The sequence below is a fragment of the Periplaneta americana genome, chromosome 2, assembly GCF_040183065.1.
Source record: "Periplaneta americana isolate PAMFEO1 chromosome 2, P.americana_PAMFEO1_priV1, whole genome shotgun sequence".
In the NCBI taxonomy this organism is placed as follows: domain Eukaryota; kingdom Metazoa; phylum Arthropoda; class Insecta; order Blattodea; family Blattidae; genus Periplaneta; species Periplaneta americana.
Window position 1 is genome coordinate 14,670,654 of NC_091118.1, and position 25,505 is coordinate 14,696,158.

Consider the following 25,505-nt stretch of genomic DNA (forward strand, 5'->3'; position numbering starts at 1 on the left):
ATTATGGTCTTACGAGTTCAGCAGGCCAAGCCGTTTGTTGTGCTATCATCATTTGTTTTCTTCCATTTTGAGTTCTCATGTTATGAATAATGGGTCGATTAACGAACGAAGACAAGATTTTCATTAAAAATTTGCACCGATATGCAGGGGCGAATGCTAGTCACGAAAGTTAGGCTTGCTCTTTTATTCATAGGGGAAGATGGGAGGATGTAATAATTCATAATTAATAAAAATAATCAGACCCACATAAATAATTTATTTTATAATTATGAAATCATTATGAGTAATGGATCATATTTGCTTATCAGATGTAGAAGTTCGATATAATATAACAAACATGGCTAACAAAACAGTGTATTTAGTTTTTTCGACTCTGCCAACCAATGCACATTGTTGTATTGAGCTGCACTGAACGAGCGCACCTATTCTCTATAATGTCTGTCTTCTCTTGAATAGTCCTTCGGGAAAATGGATTTAATAATAAGGTTTCAATTACACACAATTCCGAACTCATTGCAATACTTCAAATTAATGTTTAAGAATTAATAATACATGCAACAGCTAACACAATTACACTGCACTCGCAAATCACAGCACATTCCCGCTGTCAATACTGCTCTGTGTAATGTTAAATAGTCGTTGGTGTAGCTCTCGGACCAGAGCTTCAAACAACACATAACAGAAGAATGTGCGCCTAGGACGGACTAAGGAGGAAGGCACTTGCGCGGGCATCATATTCTCGCTGTTTCTACGTCTTTCCTGTAGCTCCGAGAAACGAGCAAGCGTTGCGATACTTGCGGTGTACAACCTGGGGATGGTATTACGCCTATACAATATTTCAAAAATCAAAATAAATTTTACGTAATCCCATTTTGAGAAATACACATTCTACGAAAATATTGGGCTTGTGCAGCAAGCATAGCATGCCCTGAGAAATCGCCCCTGCCGATATGATAATTTATCTGCCCGTCAAATTGTGAAGAAGTACGTTCAGCGAGAATGGTCTGTTTCAAGTGTACAACGATTGATTAGCAAGATACGGACATGATATCCGTCCTGAGAGATTATTGCGTGAAAGATCGCTTTTCTCAGATGCTCTGATGGTTTCCGCTGGAGTTTCAAACGAGATCTTAATCCTATGGAGAATTTTGTACGGAGTCAACTACAAGCAGTTTACTACAAAACAAGAATTCGTAATATTGAACATTTAAGACAACGCTTTCTTGAATGTTGGGACCGGTTTGATCAAAGACAGATATCCAGTGCTATTGGACAATGGAGAAGATTTCTACAAATGGTTGTGTGGGCAAATGGTGGTCACATAGAGCATCATTTTTAATTTTGATTATTTGAAAGATCATTAATTATTATTAATTTTACAAACATTCAGTTTCTGCATTCTGAAGTAATAAATTGTCTTCAAAAACCATATTTTTTGCATCATTGTGTACTGACCTCCATAAGATTTTAATTGAGGCTCAAAAAAACATAATAAAAAGTGTTGCTCATCTTTAAAGTCTTCTCTTTCCGACAGTCTATTCATCATACCCGGCCCCGGAACAATTTTTCTCTTGAAATTATTCAAGTCTGCTTCACAGGGAGCTTTATCTGAAAGCTAGATTCGCAAAATTAACGACAATTTTAAATTAAAGCACAGATCATGACAATTAATTGGTATGATCATTTTAATTCAGTAAGTTGATTATTATTATAGAGTGTATATCCTAATCACATTTAAGTCAAAGTAATTTACCGGTATTCACTTATTTAATTATTGGAATTAGTAAAAAGCAAATTAAGAGTTACTGTACTGACAGGCAACAAGAGGCTGAAAAAAGGGACAATCCCGTTAAAAACGGAACATCTGGTCATCCTACCTTAAAGAGAACGTGCCACAATAATGGAAAAGAAAGTATAATCAAATTTAAAACATGCTCTTATTCAACAAGAGTTTACACCGAACCCAGATCAATAATATTGCTTATTTTTATTGTTCCACACTCTAAGAAAAGTAGGAGAAAGGTACTGAAGACTGCAAAAACAACTAAAAGAGAAAGATCGTGTAATTCACCAAAATGTATACTGCCTGATCGAAAAAAATGTGCGATCCCTGGTGGGTTAACGGTTGGGAACCCGACAGGCTATTTACATAGTTTTTTTCTGAATTTTCCACAGCTGTAAAGCGAACATCAGGTAATCCTAATACATGTTCTCGACCTAATCTTGTCAAATGCTATGTGTCACTATCAGCAACTCAATTGATACGGTACTAGAGTAACCGCGCAGTTTGATATAACATTATTAATACTTATTTACTTACTTACTGGCTTTTAAGGAACCTGGAGATTCATTGCCACCCTCACATAAGCCTGCCATTGGTCCCTATCCTGAGCGAGATTAATCCATTCTCTATCATCATATCCCACCTCCCTCAAATCCATTTTAATATTATCTTCCCATCTACGCCTCGGCCTCCCTAAAGGTCTTTTTTCCTCAGGCCTCCCAACTAACACTCTATATGCATTTCTGGATTCGCCCATACGTGCTACATGCCCTGCCCATCTCAAACGTCTGGATTTAATATTCCTAATTATGTCGGGTGAAGAATACAATGCGTGCAGTTCTGTGTTCTGTAACTTTCTCCATTCTCCTGTAACTTCATCCCTCTTCGCCCCAAATATTTTCCTAAGCACCTTATTCTCGAACATTCTTAACCTATGTTCCTCTCTCAAAGTGAGAGTCCAAGTTTCACAACCATAAAGAACAACCGGTAATATAACTGTTTTATAAATTCTAACTTTCAGATTTTTTGACAGCAGACTGGATGATAAAAGCTTCTCAACCGAATAATAACAGGCATTTCCCATATTTATTCTGTGTTTAATTTCCTCCCGAGTATCATTTATATTTGTTACTGTTGCTCCCAGGTATTAGAATTTTTCTACCTCTTCAAAGGATAAATTTCCAATTTTCATATTTCCATTTCGTACAATATTCTTATTGTACTTAGTCTTTTCGGGATTTACTTCCAAACCTATCTCTTTACTTGCTTCCAGTAAAATTTCCGTGTTTTCCCTAATCGTTTGTGTATTTTCTCCTAAAATATTCACGTCATCCGCATAGACAAGCAGCTGATGTAACCTGTTCAATTCCAAACCCTCTCTGTTATCCTGGACTTTCCTAATGGCATATTCTAGAGCAAAGTTAAAAAGTAAAGGTGATAGTGCATCTCCTTGCTTTAGCCCACAGTGAATTGGAAACGCATCTGACAGAAACTGACCTATACGAACTCTGCTGTACATTTCACTGAGACACATTTTAATTAATCGAACTAGTTTCTTGGGAATACCAAAATCAATAAGAATATCATATAAAACTTCTCTCTTAACCGAGTCATATGCCTTTTTGAAATAACATTATTAATATCAGAAAAAAAAAAAAAAGATGGCGGAGGATACTGTAAGGATTGCGTGGTGTCATTAGTGGGGTCCATAGCAGGAAGCATTTGTCTTCAATGTGCAGACAGAAATGGATGGGGCTGCAGATGTACAAATGGGATACATTCATAGATGTTTACAGTTCTGAAAAAATTGGTTTTCCTCTGGTTTCCGGATTAAGTGAGGTTAGAATACGACAGGCCGACTATGAGGATATCTAGGAGAGTTGAGAGTGAAGAGTCCTTAGTGTCAGGGCTATGAACAGAGCGTTTACCTGTATCTCACTTGCCGCTTCTCTCTTCCGCCATGACGTGTCTCATTGGTCGTGAGCAAGTTGTTGTCCAGAGTCAGCTCGTCAAAACTAAGCAGTAATTGGTTCAGAAAACCACCAATTAACCACCACAATCAAGTTTTAAAGGAAGTAACACATTTTTATGTACAATGGATTCTCTTTCTTTCCTGGGAGAGTTTACAGATTTTGAGGTAAACAGGAACATGAGTTGATTTAGTACACAGTAGTAACATAATTCATTTTTTAGAACTGCAGACAAAACCTCCATGTTAATTTGAAATACTTTGTAATTCAGTTTTTACAAAAATTAAATAGGCCCTATACTTGTTTTTTTGAAAGATGGGACATGACAGTTAAGCGGCCGAGCTTGGAACTACAGTGCCATGTTGCCAATATGGACTACCGGTACCACGCTGCCAACTGATGGAAGCTAGCAATTGTCGTTAAGATGGCTGACGTTAAAACATTCATTGACAATTGATGTGAAGGTAAGAAAACAATACAAAAATCGACAGAGAATCAAAGACGAAATGTACCAATGCTAACATTGTGTGCACAATAAATGTCGCCAAGAGAGCTATTAAGCACTGGCCACGTGGGAACTGTAAGTTTGGCAACTCAACCGTTGTTACCATAGCAACAGGCCTACCATGCTATGTGGCATTCAGTTGTTTTTCTGATCACAACGCTCCTGTCATAATTCATCTTTAAAAAAAAAACAAGTATAATTTTTTTTATTTGTTAGCAAAATAACTTCAAAACTATGAATTCATTCTTCACATAATTTGCAAACAGCCTTGCCTTACTAAATATTTGATAAACAAAACTTCGCTAAATGACAGTTTTTTATTGCTGAATGCACCAACACAAACATGTAACTGCATCTGTACTTTGTTCACTCCGCACACCTGCTGTCATGTATTTTGGTTGTAACAGCTCCTGCTGTAATGATCTCACTACTTCTCAGCAATGTTGCCACTTGGTGGTATAGCAAAGTTTTGCTCATCCAGTATTGTATTGATGGTGGCATTATGTAAGCCACTAATTGAAATCATTTTAATGATTCAGTAAAATTTTCCATATATTTATTAATTCAAGCTCAGTTCTGTCTTAAAATAAGAAAAAAATTTCATCCACTATTTTTTAGCGTACTATATTTTCGCAATTAGGAAAATAAAAATGACAGTGAATGTCCCTCATTTATCTTAAAGTGTGTTGAGATTATGATAATCTGATCTCAACTGTTCTTAATTTTAATAGGTTTCTTAATACAGGGTGAACTGTAAATAATGTATTCATTTCAGGAGGTTATTCCTTGAGATATTTAAAACAAAAAGTCTGATACAATTTTACTCGTTTTTACTTCTTTTACCAGATAAAAATTGTTTTATATGAAACATTTCATAGCGTGTTTTGTGAAAGCCATTGATTTAATTCCCAATATGCTCAGTGAATTTAAGAGGGCAGTGTATTATGATAATAAATGATTGAAAGAATTTTAGTTTTGTTCTTCAAATATGCAGAATTTTGTTTTGGAAAAATGTAACATTTTAAAATACCTTTGCAAAATAAAAAGTTGCATTTGTATGGATAAAACTTCTGTACATCTAAACGATAAAACTAAAATTCTTTCAATTATTTATTATCATAATAGTGCTCTTTTTAATTGACTGAGCATATTGGGAATTAAATCAATGACTTTCCCAAAACACGCTATGAAATATTTCATATAGGTAAAACAATTTTTGTCTCTAGAAGGAAGCAAAAACGAGGAAAATTGTATTAAACTTTTTTTGTTTGGAATATCTCAAAGAATAACCCCCTGAAATTGATGACATTACTTACGGTTCACTCTATATAATAAAGTGCATCATTTGAATTAATATTCAGATTAGAAATTGGAATGTAGAGTTTTACATTCTTTTCTTGTTGTTTGGAGGTTTTGTCTTGTTTACAGGATTACACAAAATTTCCATTTGTAGTTAGCTGTACACAGATTGTTTAATTAGTTTATACTCAGTTATTGAATTAAAAACAGAAACTAACAAACCTCATTAGAAGAAGCGTTGTATGGAGATAACACACATCAAATTTCTTACCTCAAATTTCTTGAAACAAATATTACATTTATGTGAAACAATATACTGTTGATTTCAAACAGCATTTGGCTTCATAGACAGTGTCAGATGAAACAAAATAAAAGTTTGTATATTTTGTAGGGCTATATCTTGTTACATTTGTTGTCATTTGTCAAAATTAGCACCATTCTACCAATCACCATCTCTTTTCATCCAAAAGCACGCGAATTAAAAACTAATATTTCTGCTTTATTAAAAATATTGAAACCTGCGGACATATTGCAATAAAATGTTATCAATATATATTTTTTTTCTGGGGAATCATTATTTTTTGTGAAACAAAAATCTTGAAAATATACTTTAATACTCGTACATTAGATAATGCTGAATTTATCAGCAAGTAACGTTAAGAATGTAACAACCCTGATGTAAAATGAATATTTGTTGTATATAAATGTAAACTAAATGTAGAACTACATGAATTCGTCCATCTTTTGGGGTAGGCTACTTTAAAATCCCTAGTCATGTCCAACATTGTCTGGCTTTAAACATAAATGGTAACTATCAAGCAATACCGTGTAGAGTTAGATAAACATTATGCATTTACTTGTTGAATATAATGTAATTGATACATGTTTTACAAGTAGAATATTTTGAAATTTTGAACAGCTTTTATGATTTATGATTATGTTCATGATTGCTGTTTCATGAATATATGTCATAACAAATTGTTACCAGTATTAAAACCTCAAGAAGTATCTACTCTTACTTTAGCAATTAAAAGATATACTATACAAATATTTACGTATGGAATACTAAATAAATTTTACAAGAGAAAGAGTTCATCCAAAGGGCTGGACTCGGGAAGAGTACCCAAAACGCTCCGTGTTGAATTGCAATACTTAAGGGTATATGTACGTGAACGATCACAAATATTATCAGAAAATGCAGGCTCTAAATTTCTAAAATTTTATAAGAAAATGAACTCACAACTGGACAAAAATTACAAGGTACCACAACAAGACTTATTAGAACTTAAATATCTGATAAAAATATAAAAAGGTTACTACTAATATTTTTCAATCGAGTTTTATCAAAGTATGAAAAAAAAAAAAAGAATAAAAAAATTCTGCAGTTACATAATTTGGTAACCATAACATTGTTATGGTCTCTCTGACATCTTTAATATTTTTCTTGCATGTAATAAACATTCATTTCTGAAAAGTAGACTACTCTCAGACATGTAGAGTTGTTTATTTTAATATAATTAATTTTTTATTTGTCCTATATAAAAATATTAAAATTTACATACTCTTTTGTGACCTAATTTTTATATTTTCAAAGAAATGGGCATTATTGTAGTCTATTTTTTGCATAAATGCATGTAAAATCAGTGTACAAAATTTCAGAATTCTATCTCTAATGGTTGTGGAGTTCTGGAAATAATACCTGTGAAAATTTTCAAATTTTTAAAAATTTTATTTAAAGTAAAAAGTGAATTCTAAAAAAATATTAGTAACCTTTTTAGACTTTTATCAGATATTTAAGTTCTAATAAGTCTTGTTGTGGTACCTTGTAATTTTTGTCCAATTGTGAGTTCATTTCCTTATAAAATTTTAGAAAATTAGAGCCTTCATTTTGTGATAATATTTGTGGTCGTTCACGTACATATACCCTTAAACGTTGACGCAAATAAGTAGTGCAATAATGATCACCAGTGATGGAGATCAAAATTTGGCCTATTTGAGATACCAAAACTTTAGCGTCATGACTCCAAGGACCGAAGGTCTCCACAGCAAAGGGGACAAAGATATAATTGTTTAATAGATGAGCATATTTATTGACTTTATTTTTTACGGCTAATTCAGCAGCAGATGCTGCGCGTCTGGAGGTATTCGGCAAGTGAGATGGAGCTAGAGTGTCAACGCAAGTGGAGTCCCAAATTAAAGATTTTCCTCTAGACCATGGAATTAAGGTGAGACCATCGGGTCGTTTATCATCTGCGCGACTAATACCTGGTGGTTCCAAAAGAGACGGGATGCCACAAGAAGTCAGAGATCTTTTAATGATATCATTGAGTGATGTATACGTGGGAATGCGACCCTTGCTCCTCGCACAGCTGAGTGCATGATGACCGTAAATATCAGCAATTCCTCTGCAAATACATTGGTGTATACTGTTACATGAAGACGTAGGTTTTCCAAAATCTCAATTCCATGTCATTTTCTGATATTAAATTAAGTAGTTTTATAAAGCATTGATATATTTATAATTTGTAAGAAATGTTTTATGCGTTATATAAATAGCATTTCTTATTTAAAAGTAAACTATGTAGTATATAATAAAGCATAAGTTATATCTCTTACATGGTATTGCTTGATCATTAGGCTTGAATACACAATTAAGCGTTTATCATCTGTTTTGAAGTCTCAGATGTTGATAAGAATGTGATGAAATTGTGAAAAAGGGCTTTACAATTAAATTTTTTTTTTCCAATCTATTTGTAATTAATACAGTGACTTGCATATTAGTATCAAATTTAATGAAAATGTTTTGCAATTTGATTCTGACTTTTTAATTATTTTTTTGTAATATCCAGGATGAACCGTAAGTAATGTCATTAATGTCATTAATCTTATTATTTGAGAAATTTCCAACAAAAAAGTTCAATAAAATCTTACTCGGTTTTGCTTCCTTTTCGAGATAAAAATTGTTTTACATGAAACATTTCTTAGCGTGTTTCGGGAAAGCCATTAATTTAATTACCACTATGCTAAGTCAGTTTAAGAGAGCACTATCATGATAATAAATGATTGAAAGAATTTTAGTTTTGTCATTTAAATGTGCAGAAATTTGATCTGAACAAATGTAACTTTGTAAAATTCCTTTGCAAAACGAAAAGTTACATTTATTTGGATCAAATTTCTGCACATTTAAAAGACAAAACTAAAATTCTTTCAATCTTTTACTATCGTAATACACTGCTCTCTTAAATCGACTGAGCATATTGGGAATTAATTCAGTAGCTTTCCTAAAGCACTCTATGAAATGTTTCATATAAAATAATTTTTATTTCGAAAAGGAAGCAAAAACGAGCAAAATTATATTGAACTTTTTTGTTTGAAATATCTGAAAGAATAACCCCCTGAAATTACTTACAGTTCACTTTATATAATAATTTCCAGTATAAGAAGATATTTATTAATTTCTTCCATTTGTTTTTTTCTCAATTCGTTATTTCACATTTACTGCGTCTAAAGTTTAATAATAATAATTTATCTTCTTATCTTGTATAATTGAAGAGTAAAAACATGAACATGCAATGGAATGAACTTAAATTACTTCATTGAAAATAAATGTGTAGTTAATGTTAATTCACTACTACTAGTTGAAAATTACAATAATATTAGTTATGTACTGCTTTACAACAGCAAATTTAATCACATTTCTTACTCAAACCATCTTCGAAACAGATAATAATCACCATCACTATTGTCTCAACTCTCCTATGAGCTGAATTTCATTATTAGGATTTAATGATGGAGCTTATGTTGGTGATTGAATACTAGCATGGGCATTTGTAATACATGTCTGTGAGGAAGGGAATTATGAATCAACATTTACGATAGATAAACTTCAAGATAACTGTTGATCAAAGTTTCTACAAGTTCTAACATCACTGTAAATGTGTGAAAAAACTAAGAAAATTAGTGTTTTCCTATACGCTCTATTAAATTTTTATGTATAAAATTTGCAAACTTCATCTCTAATTTCATCACCCACAGCACTAAAATCTTTATCAGTTTACTGCTTGTTATGTAGTTCTAAAGTACATTAACTAACCTTAAATATCTTCTATACTATTACTGATATCGACGAGCTGTTATCTCTGGGTTTAAGGGCTTATAAACCTCACTAATCTAGCCTATAGAGGAAGAATATTAATCATAAAAGGTGTATTTTCAGTACCGTAGAAAGTTTTATTTCTTAATGGAACAACATTCATAAGTGTAGCAGAAATTAAACTAAATAAAATCAGAATAATAATGGCGATTACCTCATGTTTTTAATGAAAATAGTTTTAAAAATAAACTTTTATTCTTTAGATGAAATGCCTGTATAATATAAAAAAAAAACAATAACAGAAAGGATGATGTTATTTTGTTTACAGCAATAACAATAACAATAGAAAAGAATGCTGATGTTCTTATGTTGCTTCCTGGAAAATTTTTCATACCTGATCACAACTGGGTCGTTTTCAACAGAAATGTCTTTGTATTAATATTAGTATTATGATTTCAGTGATGTTAGGAACTCTGTGGATTGTATAATTTATTTGGAGTAATCATAAATCACAACTACTCCATCCTTTGTCAGAATGAAAAAAGCTCTATCAAAGTTTCAATGAACTGAGTACTGAACGACAGTTTATTCTGAAAACAAAAGTGACATGATTACATTTCATATATGCGGCACACAATGTGACAAAAATGAGCATTTTATCCATCAGTGACATGTCGCACTAGCCCATGCTAACTAGCACGCTTCCCAACATAAGCCATATTTCTTTAATGCATGCTAGATTTCTAATCTAGGAAATTATCCATTGGTTTTGCCATAGTCTTATCACCTTGTAAGGTGTCAGTTGTCAAACAAAAAAATATTATACATTATCTTCAGTTGATTAATATTCTATTGTCTATTTTTTGCTCTAAACGTGCACTGATTTACGAATCATTATACTGTAGTTGTAATGTGGCGTGTAGTTATTTATTTTAATTCTTAATAGCAGAACAATAAAATAACGGCCACCTCTGTGGTGTAGGGGTCAGCATGCTGGTCTCTTACGCAGAGGGCCCGGGTTCGATTCCCGGTTGAGTTGAATTTCCTGGTTGAGGTTTTTCAGGGTTTTTCCTCAACCGTAAGGCAAATGCCAGGAAATTCGGGCCACAATATCCCTGAAAATCACCGGCCTCATTCATCACCGAAATCATATTCATAACAAATCAGTAATACATATACAGTCGCCATCTAGTTCACAACAATAGAACCAGTCTCAACAATAGTACACAGGCCTTCGGATTTCAACCAAAGAATAACTCGCGATATGACCAGAGATGTTAAAGCGAGTATAAATAACAGCGAGGAAAAAAAAAAAAATGAAATAAAATAACGTTTCAGATCGATTATGTAAAAATAAATATTACCTTGTAAATCTTTTACAAACTGTTGTATGAGAAAAACTGTTAAAAGTTACAGATATGTTTGTAGATAATAATTTTAAAACTAAAAATTAGTATATAATGTATTTTTAAAACCAAGATAGTGTTGAAAGAGAATGGAAATGATATCTTTTTATTTCCAAACATACACTGAATTTAATTAAATTACTTTATCATACAGAGAAACTGATGAATTTTCCTTCCAAATTTCACTCTGATAATTTTATTCAACACCTTTGAAATGTGGATGGTTTTATGTAAGTGCATGTTTGTTTATCTTTGATTTGATAACATTCTTAAAAACAATCCAAATGCTGATTGAAACCTAGAATAACATTAAAAGTATGTCAAGCTCCACGAAGTTTGAATAACATACTGTAGGATACGTCATGATTATATTTCTGAAATTCAGTAGTTAATATTAATTTACACATAACAAAATGAACACTGTATACTTATTTTTCTAATATTTTGCATTGAATAAGTATTTATTAGGAGAAAATTAAAATCTATCCATCTTACAGCAAGAGTTTGTCATTTTAACTCAGATCATACTTCTTTTGTTTTATTTTTATTTGTAGTGTTGAATTGTGATAAGCTTTCATGGCAGACCATTAGGACAATATCAAATCTCTAATGTAGCATTTTTTCAAAATAACTCACTATTTAATTTTTGGTAACTGTATACATGACAAGATCTCAAGAATAATAACAAAGCTTATTCCATAATTACAACAGGAATAACAAACTTTATTGTTATTATACATATGCAGAATAATTCCTTATGTCTAGTCACATAATTTTAATGAAAAAAAAAATTGTAACTTAATTGAATAAAATTGGTTTGTTTCATGGCTTGGATTTGTGAAGAATAATAGTGAATTGAGCTTTAGGAGACCAGACATTATTTAAAATCAGTATATGAATAACTTATAACTTTCTCGGCTGTATTTTAGATATTTAAGTCATATTTTTTGGAAAGCTGCGAAATATCAGTTAAAAAGTGAGAATTAGTACTTCATTGAAGAAAACTTTTAGGACAGCATAATCTGTATAGATTTGGTAGTAGAATTTATATCAGATTTTGCTGATTTTAATGAAGCTTTTTTTTATCATTTCTATTTAATTATAGGAAATGATGTAATTATCACATTATGGAATCGCTATTACGATGTGTAATTTTGTACGTCATGTAAGTAAATTCCTTCTTGGAAACTTACATTCTCTCTCGAAGATGATAATCTTTTCTGGAGTTAAAGTATTTGATATTTGGTGTGTCTTCATGTTCACCATGCTATTTTGTAACTTTCAAGTTGAAAACAATACTTTGTATTTCAAATTGCGAGTAACTCTTGAAAAAAATGCCACATTTGAAACTTGATTAGGAAGCATATAAAGAAAGATGAAAACCATAATAAAGTTAGTGTAGACAGACCTGTATTGCTGCTGTTGCTGTTGTTGTTGTTGATGTTGAGTTCCAAATGAGATCACCCCAATCTTTTCTCCACTTGCCACTCTACCAGGGGGTGCCTGCAACCATTTGTTTTGAGTTATTGTCTAATTCATTGCATAGATTGCTTCATATGACATTGTAGAGCTATATTTGTTTAATTTTTGTTAATTCATAAACATATATATTTACATTCTTTGTAATACTTGCTGTACACAAGAATACCTACAAGCTAACTTTACATTAATTACTTACATAATATAGACGTAACAAAAGCTAATTAGAAGACATGTGAAAGCAAGCTAACTGTTGCACATGCTGCAAGCCTAATACATTTAGGGTGCTATGCATAGACATTTCGCTAGCCTGCACTACGAGCGTGCTAAACTAGCCCCGGCTATCAACTGATTACTTGTACGGGATTCATATCATATCATTTCGCTAACATTGGTTTATGAATATGGAAAACGTTAGTTCGCTGATCATCCACCGGAAGCCCACACTAAGAATGTCTATGAATACGGCCCTTTATGTTTATATTCGATTGCTGATTTGTGAATAAAATTTTTCACATGATTTTTGGACTTGTTTAAAACGTGATTTGTATAGGTTCAGAACATGGTTAAAACTTATCTGTGTCTACGAAGTGATACCTCGTATCTGTAAATTTGCAGGTGAATAAAAGGACTGTTTTAAAAAATAATTTCTCTCAAAATAGACAAACTTTTTATATATGTTTCTGCTTTGGAAGATCTTCTAGTCGAGGACAAAATATTAATTAACCGTCCAATTTTGTGAACACAATAATAAAGTCAGAAGAAGATATCAGATGATAGACAACATTAAGGTACATGGATCATATGTAGAGGCTAAGAGGAAGACAGAAAATAGAAAAGATTGGAGAACGCTGGATTTGCAGTGAAAGACCTGCCCTTGAGCAGAGAACTATGAATGATTGAATAATAATTTAGTTAAACTAAATGACTGTTTTTATAGATACAAAGTATCACTTCTTAGCCATCGATATGCATTCGATAAAATCTCAAATAATAATTTAATAATTATTTACGATACGATAATTATTAAAAAATGACATTTTTTTGTGAGTAGAGTTGTTTGCGAAATAGAGCTGAAGGCCGAGTGTAACAATCCTATGAACAAAATAAAATCTTTTTAACATGTATGTCGTACATTGTTTTTAGACAGTTGTCCATGCTGGGATAGGGCAAATTCCCCAACTTCTCCATTGCTGTATTCCTCCTCATTGCAATAGTGAAACTTTATCGCATTAAGAGGAGTCTGTACACCGAATTTTGACAAAATATGAAATTTTGGTTTTTATCGTTTTCGGTAGTTTAATGTGTGTAAAATGGTAATATTATTTTATTTATTCTAATTGTCAGCTTTTAGCCATATCTTCAGCAAAAATAAAAAAATAATTTGTAGGAATTGTTAATGCAGAAAATGTTATCAAAGGATTTTTTTTGCCAACTGCTCAGTGCAATTGTAAATTTATTTAGCCGGTTGTATACATAAAGGTATGTTACATGTGCCCTATTTTTTCTACATTTGTGTCTTTTATAACTTCTGAGAAAAGTGCACCCAAAATTGAGGGATTTAACATTATAAGATATGGAAGTACAAACTCTCCTTAAAGCCAAGCAATGATGTAGTTCAGTGATAGAGCATTTGACTGCAAATCGAGAGGTCTCTGTTTCAAACCCAGGTGTCCTCTAATTTTTTTATAATTACATTTAGTTCTTAATAGTTTCATATAGTTACCGGTATCAATAAAATAGTTGGTGAAACAATTTATTTAATTTGTGTAAGTTTTTAACAAAAACCACTCATTTTTAAAAGTATGCCTGACATCGTTTGATCTGCTATATTGATAGGTTACGATTGATGTTGTGGCAGATCTGGTGGGAAACAATTGACATTCGGTGTAAACAATTGGAAGTCAGAATTAAAAATACTTTTCGCACTAGTGTTAAAAATACTGCCATACAACAGTCAATTTTTAACAAGCTTGCCTAGTGTTTAAAGATCTACTTTTAGGAATGTTCGTCTAGAAACATGTTTTTCAGCGACATGTATAGGAGTATCTCACAGTAATGAGTACATATACATTTTCTGCTGAAATAGTAAATTAGTAGAGGTACAGTATAGAGTTTTTTTCCTTTTTCTAATTCCTGTTACATCTATTGTGTGTCTACAGGCATTGACAATACTTACTGGAATTGCATTGGTGACTTGGTGCCTGAGACCATCTCTATCCCTTGCAACCTGGCCAACAGTTGAAGGCTGACCTCTGTACACACGTTGTTGTCTGTCATTCTCCACTTCTTCTGCAGGACCCAGATCATCGGCATACAACTGGTGCTGTAAGTGAAAATACATTTTATTCATTTTACTTTTTTGGAATAAAATTCATTTTCAGTTTTGATTCTGCTGATGTGATTAAATATTTGTATTCATATTATTTTGCGATTACAATAATTGAGGTAATTGCTGTAAGGCATTATTTTTGAGTTACATCTTTTGATCTTTTGTGATAATACTAGAAAATATTGCAGTATAATTTGTATAGCATACGAAAACACAGTACCTATGGATATTAATTATTGATATTTCTTTGCTTTTTAATTTTATAGAAGTTGTAAATAGCGACTTTGTAAAATATAATTTTAAAAGGAATAAGTTTGTGTGTGATGTGTGTATATAGTACATACATTTTATCTTTCCTCGCTCGTATGTGTTCAGCTGCACTCTGCACTGCTGCGTCCGCTCTATATCCACGAGCGTGGAAAGATAAAATGTATGCGGTATATATCATTATAGTTATACTACCTCAGTAGTAGAGTTCTCTGCAAGAAACAATTCTAGTAGGAGTGTAACATCATTGTGAAGTCGAGGGAGAATAATGGGAAGAGAAATGAGATTGGCACTACATGTTCTGTAATAGTAACATTTGTGTCATTTGTACAAACCCACCTTTGCAATTTCTTCTTGCTGCTGTCGTTGCTGTTGTTCCCTTTGTTGCTGTTGTCCTCTGGAGACTGGTACAGTTCTGAAAAATAGAATAGCATATAATATAACTTATTTATATTAGTTTAGAGGTACAGAATTAGCAACCTTGTCTTCTCATTTTTATTTTATATTTTGTCATCTCTTCATCTCGTCATTTAGCAGTTGTGTATTTTAATCTTCGCCTAGTAGTCATCTATTCCAATCGCCGCCTAGCTGTCTAGTTGCCCAGCTGTTGTCTAGTAATTGTCTAAATTGTCATCTAGTTGTCTAGTAGTCGCCAATACATCTAGTTGTATCATCGGTGTCTAGTTGTCACTTTGTAATCGTCTAGTTTTTTAAGTCACCTAGTTGTCAGTTTGTCTGTTTGTATATCATTGCTTAGTTGTTTAATGATCACCTAGTTGCTGTCTAGTCGTTGCCTATTTGTCTGGTTGCCTCTTCGTTGCCTGCTCGTCACACTTTTTTTAGAGATTGTCTAGCTGTTCGCCTACTTGTCTGATTGTCCAGTCGTCGCCTAGTTGTCTAGTTACCGCGTACTTGAGTGGTATCTGTTACGTAATGCCACCTAGCCGTCTAAATGTTGCCTAGTTGTCTGGTTATCGTTTAGTTTTATAGTTATCACCTAGATATCGCAACTGCCGGGTTGTCCAATCGTCGTCTAGTTGTCTAGTAATCGGCTAGTACACATCTAATCGCGTAGTTGTGCAGTTATCTAGTTGTGACCTAGCTGTCGCCTAGTAACCTTCTAGTTGTCTAATCATCGCGCAGCTGTTAGGTTGTTCAATTGTATATCGTCGCTTAATTGTCTAATGTTCACCTAGGTGTCTAGTCGTCATCTAGTTGTCTGATTGTTTATTCGTCACTTTTCTAGTTGTATATATGTTGCCTAGTTGTCTGGTTATCTACTCGTCTGATTGTTATGTTGTCTAGTCGTCACATAGTTCTCTAAATTATCTAGTTGTTCAATTTTCGACTACTTTTTCTGATTAGTCGTCGCCTAGTTATCACATACTTGTCTGATATCTATCCATTATCTAGTTGTCATCTAGCTGTCTAGTCGTCTAGTTATCTTCTCATCGTTTAGTTGTCGCCAGGTGTCATAGAAATTGTCCAGTTATCTAATCATATCCTAGCTGTTTGCAGATTCCTAGTTAACATCTAGTCTTTGTATAGTCAACACCTAGTTGTCTAGTCGCGTATGTGTTCGGCTGTCGTCTATTGTCACCTAACTGTTGCTTAGTAATCATCTACTTGCTTTATCTAGTTGCCTATTTGTATATTATTGCTAGTAATCGTCTAGTAGATTGTCTACTCGTCATCTGTTTGTCTAGTTGTCTTGTCACCTACTTGTCTGGTTATCGACTTGTCACTTGGTTGTTTATTCATTGCCTAAATGCTTAGTCGTCACACAGTTTACTAAAAATTGTCTAGGTGTCCAGATTTCGCCAACTTTGACTTTCTAGTCATCGCCTACTTGTGTAATGTTTATTCATGATCTAGTCATGTGGTTGTCCAGTCGTCGTCTAATTTCTTAGTGAATGTCTGGTTATGCAGCCTTCACCTGCTTTGTCCAGTCGCTGCCTAGTTGTCTGGTTGTGTACTCGGCACCTAGTTGTCAACTAGTTCGCTAGTCGTCAGCTAGTTGTCGTCTAATTTTCTAGTAATGATCTGGTTGTCCACTCTTCTCCTACATATCTAACATTTAGTCGTCTCCATGTAGTGGTCATCTGGTCGCCATGTAATTGAAATCCACAGACTAACATCAAGTTTAAAATAGTCGTGTTCACAGTGACACAGACTGGCGCCACTGTCGCGGTAGCAATGACTGGAGGTATTTTCGTTGTGCTAATAAATCTCGACTGGACGCAGATGCTTGCTTACCTTGACGGCGAGCCTGTAGGAGTGGTGTGTCTGGTCCTGGGATCCGTAACCCTCACCGTGCTGATGGTTGCGCTTTCCCCTTCTGCACCGCAGCCCACATTACGCGGCCAGTCACACGTCTGCAATTCATGGCTGCGAAAAACATAATCAATTTGAGTTCGCCAAACCATAACTTGCTTCTAGTACCTGAGCATTTTTCTTATAGATCAGCAAGAAGAAAACGAAAGTTGTATTTTCTTAGAGACCATTTAAGTGGTGAAAAAAAGTGAAGATCGTATTTTCTTTGACACTGTTTAAGTGAGAAGAAAACAAAGACTGTTTTTTGTCAGATACTATTTAAATAGACGGAACGCAAAGACTTTGCTTCTTAGAGACTATTTAAATTGAATGAAAAGGAAGATTGTATTTTCTTAGAGGATGTTTTAGTGGGAAGAAAGTGAAGATTATATTTTCTTAGAGATCACTTAAGTTGGTTGAAAAGGAAGATTGTATTTCATTAGAGGCTGTTTAAGTGAGAGGAAGGAGAAGATTTTTTTCTTGGATATTGTTTATGTTGAATGAAAGCGAAGATTGTATTTTCTTAGAGATTATTTCAGTGGGAAGAAAGCGAAGTTTATATTTTCTTAGAGACTATTTCTATTAAAGTTGGATGGAAGATGAGATTGTATTTTCTTAGAAATTACTTAAGTTACAAGAAAGAAAAGACTATATTTTCTTAGAGACTACTTGTATTTAAGTTAGATGGAAGATAAGATTGTGTTTTCTTAGAAATTATTTAAGTTGGAAGAAAGCGAAGATTACATTTTCTTCTCGTATTTAAGTTGGACGAAAGATAAGGTTGTATTTTCTTAGAGATTACTTAATTTGGAAGAAAGCGAAGATTTTATTTTCTTAGAGATTATTTCAATTGGAAGAAAGCGAAGATTATATTTTGTTAGAGGCTGTTTTAATGGGAAGAAAGTGAAGATTATATTTTCGTAGAGGCTGTTTTATTGGGAGGAAAGTGAAGATTATATTTTCTTAGAGATTACTTAAGTTGGATGAAAAGGAAGATCGTATTTCATTAGAGGCTGTTTAAATGAGAAGAAAGAGAAGATTTTTTCCTTAGAGATTGTTTATGTTGACTAAAAGCGAAGATTGTATTATCTTAGAGGTTATTTCAGTGGGAAGAAAGCGAAGTTTATATTTTCTTAGAGACTACTTGTATTAAAGTTGGATGGAAGATGAGATTGTATTTTCTTAGAAATTACTTAAGTTAGAAGAAAGAAAAGACTATATTTTCTTAGAGATTACTTGTATTTAAGTTAGATGGAAGATAAGATTGTGTTTTCTTAGAAATTATTTAAGTTGGAAGAAAGCGAAGATTACATTTTCTTCTTGTATTTAAGTTGGACGAAAGATAAGGTTGTATTTTCGTAGAGATTACTTAATTTGGAAGAAAGCGAAGATTTTATTTTCTTAGAGATTATTTCAGTGGAAGAAAGCGAAGATTATGTTTTGTTAGACGCTGTTGTAATGGGAAGAAAGTGAAGATTATATTTTCTTAGAGATTACTTAATTTGGATGAAAAGGAAGATTGTATTTCATTAGAGGCTGTTTAAGTGAGAAGAAAGAGAAGATTTTTTTCTTAGATGTTGTTTATGTTGAATGAAAGCGAAGATTGTATTTTCTTAGAAATTACTGAAGTTAGAAGAAAGAAAAGACTATATTTTCTTAGCTATTACTTGTATTTAAGTTAGATGGAAGATAAGATTGTGTTTTCTTAGAAATTATTTACGTTGGAAGAAAGCGAAGTTTACATTTTCTTACTTGTATTTAAGTTGGACGAAAGATAAGGTTGTATTTTCTTAGAGATTACTTAATTTGGAAGAAAGCGAAGATTTTATTTTCTTAGAGATTATTTCAGTGGGAAGAAAGCGAAGATTATGTTTTGTTAGAGGCTGTTTTAATGGGAAGAAAGTGAAGATTATATTTTCTTAGAGATTACTTAAGTTGGATGGAAAGGTAGATCGTATTTCATTAGAGGCTGTTTAAGTGAGAAGAAAGAGAAGATTTTTTTCCTTAGAGATTGTTTATGTTGAATGAAAGCGAAGATTGTATTTCCTTAGAGGTTATTTCAGTGGGAAGAAAACGAAGTTTACAGTTTCTTAGAGACTACTTGTATTAAAGTTGGATGGAAGATGAGATTGTATATATTTTTTTTTTTTTTTTTTTTTTTTTTTTTTAGAAATTACTATATTTTCTTAGAGATTACTTGTATTTAAGCTAGATGGAAGATAAGATTGTGTTTTCTTGGAAATTATTTAAGTTGGAAGAAAGCGAAGATTACATTTTCTTACTTGTATTTAAGTTGGACGAAAGATAAGGTTGTATTTTCTTAGACATTACTTAATTTGGAAGAAAGCGAAGATTTTATTTTCTTAGAGATTATTTCAGTGGGAAGAAAACGAAGATTATATTTTCTTAGAAACTACTTCTATTTTTTTCTTTTTACGATTTGTTTCAGGTCGCATAACTGCTGGGTCTTTTTGCGATCACATTATTCATATATAGAAAAACACAATACAGCCAATGAAGATTACAATCAAAATACAAAATATGTTGCAATGTATCTGAATGTAAAAAAAAAAAAAGTAAACGAAAAAGATAATGGACAATAAAAGTTTGCAATTAAATCATATTGTACAAAGACATTTCTTTAAAGAATTTGATTATTTGTGGAAGAACATTTGCATCTTTGAGTGCTGTAGATATATCGCTTGGTATACTGTACTATATCCTTGAGATGTGGTATCTTTGGCATTCTATGGTGATGTGTTTGACGGTGAGGAAGCAATGGCAGGTTTCACAGGTTGGTGATTCATCTCTTGATATGAGGCAGGAATGGGTTAATTTTTTAAGTCCAATTCTTAATGTTGATAATAAAAGCTGATCTTTTCTATTAAGCTTGTGAATAGATATATTAATAGAGCACTTTGATTTGTTCTCGAAACGTTTTCTGGAAGGATTGAAAGTCCAATGTTTAGTCCACGATTCTTTACATTTACTGTCTATGAGAGAAATGAAATCTCGATGTGGTAAGAGGGTATTGATCGAGGGCGATTTATGTTTGATGAAAGATAAGATATTTTCTTAGAGATTAGCCTACTTAATTTGGAAGAAAGCGAAGCTTGTATTTTCTTAGAAACTACTTCTATATAAGTTGGATGAAAAATAAGATTGTATTTTCTTAGAGATTATTTGTGTTGAATGAAAACGAAGATTGTATTTTCTTAGAGGTTATTTCAGTGGGAAGAAAGCGAAGATTATATTTTCTTAGAGAGTATTTGTATTTAAGTTGGATGAAAGATAAGATTGTATTTTCTTAGAAATGTCTTAAGTTAGAAGAAAGCGAAGATTATATTTTCTTGGAGACTATTTGTATTTAAGTTGGATGAAAGATCAGATTGTATTTTCTTAGAGGTTATTTCAGTGGGAAGAAAGCGAAGATTATATTTTCTTAGAGAGTATTTGTATTTAAGTTGGATGAAAGATAAGATTGTATTTTCTTACAAATGTCTTAAGTTAGAAGAAAGCGAAGATTATATTTTCTTGGAGACTATTTGTATTTAAGTCGGATGAAAGATCAGGTTGTATTTTCTTAGAGGTTATTTCAGTGGGAAGAAAGCGAAGATTATATTTTCTTAGAGAGTATTTGTATTTAAGTTGGATGAAAGATAAGATTGTATTTTCTTACAAATGTCTTAAGTTAGAAGAAAGCGAAGATTATATTTTCTTGGAGACTATTTGTATTTAAGTCGGATGAAAGATCAGGTTGTATTTTCTTAGAGGTTATTTCAGTGGGAAGAAAGCGAAGATTATATTTTCTTAGAGAGTATTTGTATTTAAGTTGGATGAAAGATAAGATTGTATTTTCTTACAAATGTCTTCAGTTAGAAGAAAGCGAAGATTATATTTTCTTGGAGACTATTTGTATTTAAGTCGGATGAAAGATCAGGTTGTATTTTCTTAGAGGTTATTTCAGTGGGAAGAAAGCGAAGATTATATTTTCTTAGAGAGTATTTGTACTTAAGTTGGATGAAAGATAAGATTGTATTTTCTTACAAATGTCTTAAGTTAGAAGAAAGCGAAGATTATATTTTCTTAGAGACTATTTGTATTTAAGTTGAATGAAAGATAAGATTGCATTTTCTTAGAAGTTATTTCAGTGGGAAGAAAGCGACGATTATATTTTCTTAAAAATTTCTTAATTATAAGAAAGCGATTATATTATATATATTTTTTGAGACTACTTGCATTTAAATTAGATTAAAGATAAGATCATATTTTCTTAGAGACTATGTAAGTTGGATGAAAGTGAAAATTACATTTTCTTAGTAGCTACTTCAGTGGATATAAGATGAAGATAAAAACTTCATGGGGCATTATTTAAATGTAAAGAAAGCAATAAGGCCTTGAAAGTTAGAATTCCCACATAGAAACTTGTTGCTAGGGAAACCATTCTTCATAACATGAAACTATACTGAAATAGACCCATTACAGAGCACTTATTGTTACTTAGTTACCATTACAGTGCAGTTTTGCGAAGGCTTTGGAATAATATTGCTCTAAATTTTCAGTGCAAAATATATTATATTTGCAATTTTAAAAATACGATCGCGCAAAAAATGTTGTAGGCTTCAATACACGTTTGTGATATGCATTACAAAATCTCGGAAATTGAAAAACTCGATCTGCTCGTTTTTCAAACTTCTCCTCGATTTTGTAAAAAGAACTTCTCAACCTTGTATCGTAATATACCATTTCCTACAGAAACACTTCATATGCATAAGTGCATCACTCAGTTAACTTGAGTTCCAGGAACATTGTACTCCAGAAAAATCTTCTTCCAGTGAAAGTATTCTTTAAGGACTAATTTCCATGCTCACGACAAGAATCGAACTCGGGATGTCAGAATTTATAGTCAAGAATGCTGACAGACCAGGAAGCCGTATCGTCAGTTTTAATAGCATTGATCAGACGTCTCCAAAAGCGTACTCGCGAGTAAGCCCCTGAACGGAACCGAAGCCAGTACGTAATGAGCGCGCTCCGCCTCACCCATCCCCACCTGTACTGTACTCAATGTTTATGCGCAAACGAAGAGCAGTGGCGGACTGTCATTATCATTGTGTTGGTCGGAGTGTTCCACCGTTTCACAATGTCTTCTAATCATGGACGTAGTACATTCAAGGATGAAAGGGAAGATAAATATTTTTTCGTGTTAGTGGGGAAAATACGAAATGTTTAATTTGTTCGAAACCTCTTAAGGGTGTGTTAAAATTCAACATGTGACGATACTACTCGACTCTTCACAAAAATATCATACAATTTCATGTATGCTGGACATGTGAAAATAATTTATTTTGGGACGTCTGTATAACTGTTGGTTATACATAATAATCACTATATTACAATACTTTTACACTCAGCTTCGCATGATATACTTATAGTTTTTCGTTTCATTTTAGGTGAAATACATACAAATATTTTGATAAATTTGAAAGAAGAAAATACAAACACAAATCACACAAGTATCCTCAGTCTTAAACAAAAAAAAACTTCTTGCTAGCTATGTTCTATCTTGGAATATTGGAAAATTAATGAAGCCCTTTACAGAATGAGCATTTGTAAAATCGTGTATACAAAATATCTTCTAGATGTAATGCGAAATGAATTATTCCGTTATTGAATATTCCCCAATCAAAAGTAGAAGCTTCATAGTTTGTCAAAATAATATACAAACGTATGATATTTCTTACCCTTTTGATGTCATTATTCGTAAACATAAGGAAATCGTTGCCGCAATCCCTCACTGACTGCTCCCATTTGTTGAGGTACTAGTCTCTCCCCCTTCTCTAGCCTTACACTGTGTTCGGCGGGCAGCATCGGGATCATGAATGTCTATACGCTTTTTGGAGACCTCTGGCATTGATAGATAACATCGCCTGTTGTATATGCAAGTAGCAGAATTTTGGTGTATGTAAAGTCGCATTATATTTCTACGAATGCTGCTGTATTCTATGGTATTTTTTGAGTTGGTTATTTAACGACGCTGTACAACTACTAGGTTATTTAGCGTTGATGGAATTGGTGATAGCGAGTTGGTGTTTCGCGAGATGAGGCCGTGGATTCGCCATAGATTACCTGACATTCGCCTTATTGTTGGGGAAAACCTCGGAAAAAACCCAAGCGGGAATCGAATCTGGTATTATACTGCAGCTTTACAACACTAGTTATCATTGTTAAATGAAGAGAAGTGCTGACCTGTACATGAGTCCCCCAGTGCAAGACTCCAGCAGGGCTCCGCCGAACACACAAACGTAGTACTGAGTGCAGTCGTTGGGGTGCGGGTAGTAGCCGAACTCTTCAGGGCAGTCGAACTCCACAGCCTGCTGCCCGGCTGCTCCACTGGTGCTCACACGGGCCCTCCTCTGCTGGCCCTCACACGGCTCTGCAACGTGTACAGAACAAATATTCCAGTAAACAATCCAGACATTGCTATACAACATAACCAGTCAGAAAGAAAAGCCTTAGTCATCGATATTGAGCCATCGGAATTAGCGAGCGGAACTCTTGCTCTGGGCTGAATGAAAAAAAAGTTCCCCGATTTGTTGAGAAGGACCAGAATGTATTTAAAAAATCTGAAAGTCCCCCTCCTCTAATGAGATTTGAAAACAAATCGGCATTTAGTTTATTTATAGATTTCTGGAGTAACTTGTAACCTTCATGTGGGCCACTCTGTATATCTATATATATAATTTGAACTGGTAATGGAAATTACGAGAAAACGGCTGAACAGATTTTAATAAATGGTCCCTCATTTTGAAGCTTGGAACCCAAAGTTTTTCGGAAAAAATAGTAGTTTTCAGTGAAATGTCAATTTTCCTACATAATTTTCCTATTTTCCAAAATCCATCTGTTGTCAGTTTTGAGAACTAGCTAATTGCATTCAGGAGAAGCGAAGCGAGCATCAAGTCGGCCGTGTTGCATTTCAGAATAAAACAAAACACACACTACAGTAAACAATATTACACGAAGGCCATGATCTGCACGAATGCTGACATATTTAGAGCTCAAATTAAATTGGTTATTAAAAACTCAACTTACTAAAAATAATTTACAGGTTCATTTCTGTGGTGTGTAATTTTCTGGGTACAGCTGTGTATTGGATATTAAAAACTACAAAACTTGAGGTGGTTTGATGACATTATTACCATTAGAAATGAAATATTACTGTAGTTAATGCCATGATGTGACTATTTTTAATTAATTTTACATATGAATGCTATATTGATGATATGAAAGTGAAACGTTTTGGGATTATATAAGTAGATGTAGAGAATAACTTAAATTAGATCTTGACTTTTATATTTTACTAAGTGGCAGCTATATATTATATGTTACTGAAAGCTATAAAACTTACGTAAGATAATAATATTATTAAAAATCAAATATTTTTATAGTTATTAATCAAGTGGGGTTGGGTCTTTTTCATATATTTAATGGTGGTGTGGTGTAGATATTTATATGCGTGGTTCTCTTCAGTATTGGCTCGAGAGAGTATCTTTCATTATTATGGAAGCAAATAACTTTCAGAATGTCTGGTATTCTTCATTGAAAATAAATCTGAAAAATGTTTATTTGAACGTCTAATGAACTTAGTTTGCTTAGTTTGCAGCATTTGCTGCACAAGCCACTAGTATATATATATATATATATATATATATATATATATATATATATATATAAGGGGAAGTCAATAAGTTTCCGGACTGTCCTGAGTGTAGGCAACACACAGGACACAGGAAACGAAGAAGTTATCTAGAAGCAAGAAAATCCATGCTAAATGCATCACTTGAAAGGCAGAGAAGAAGACTAGTCATAAGGCGTATATAGAGAGATTCCAGGAAAAATCGTAGTAGGTCTTTGAAATGTTTGCACAAAATCATGTGTAGAAACTCAGTTCTTAAAGACAATCTGACGCTTTTGATAGACTGACTCAACAGGCATGGAAGCAATGATCTTCAGTGTCATGCGCATTTATGTTTAACGGTACAATTAAATCCAAATGCAGTT

The 25,505-nt window shown here is 33.0% G+C and overlaps 1 protein-coding gene across 10 annotated transcripts in view; it reads right to left on the bottom strand.

Annotated features, from left to right (window-relative positions):
- LOC138713849 (nuclear pore complex protein DDB_G0274915-like) overlaps positions 1 to 25,505 on the bottom strand; it is a 543,049-nt gene that overhangs the window by 86,091 nt on the left and 431,453 nt on the right. For all 10 annotated transcript variants that reach the window (XM_069846324.1, XM_069846388.1, XM_069846342.1 and 7 more), the window contains exons 2-7: positions 23,694 to 23,880; positions 17,391 to 17,522; positions 15,474 to 15,549; positions 14,715 to 14,861; positions 12,465 to 12,559; positions 3,712 to 3,798 (exon numbers count right to left, since the gene is read on the bottom strand). In XM_069846324.1, coding sequence (XP_069702425.1) covers positions 3,712 to 3,798; positions 12,465 to 12,559; positions 14,715 to 14,861; positions 15,474 to 15,549; positions 17,391 to 17,522; positions 23,694 to 23,880 — 724 coding nt within the window. The remainder of the gene's footprint in view (positions 1 to 3,711; positions 3,799 to 12,464; positions 12,560 to 14,714; positions 14,862 to 15,473; positions 15,550 to 17,390; positions 17,523 to 23,693; positions 23,881 to 25,505) is intronic.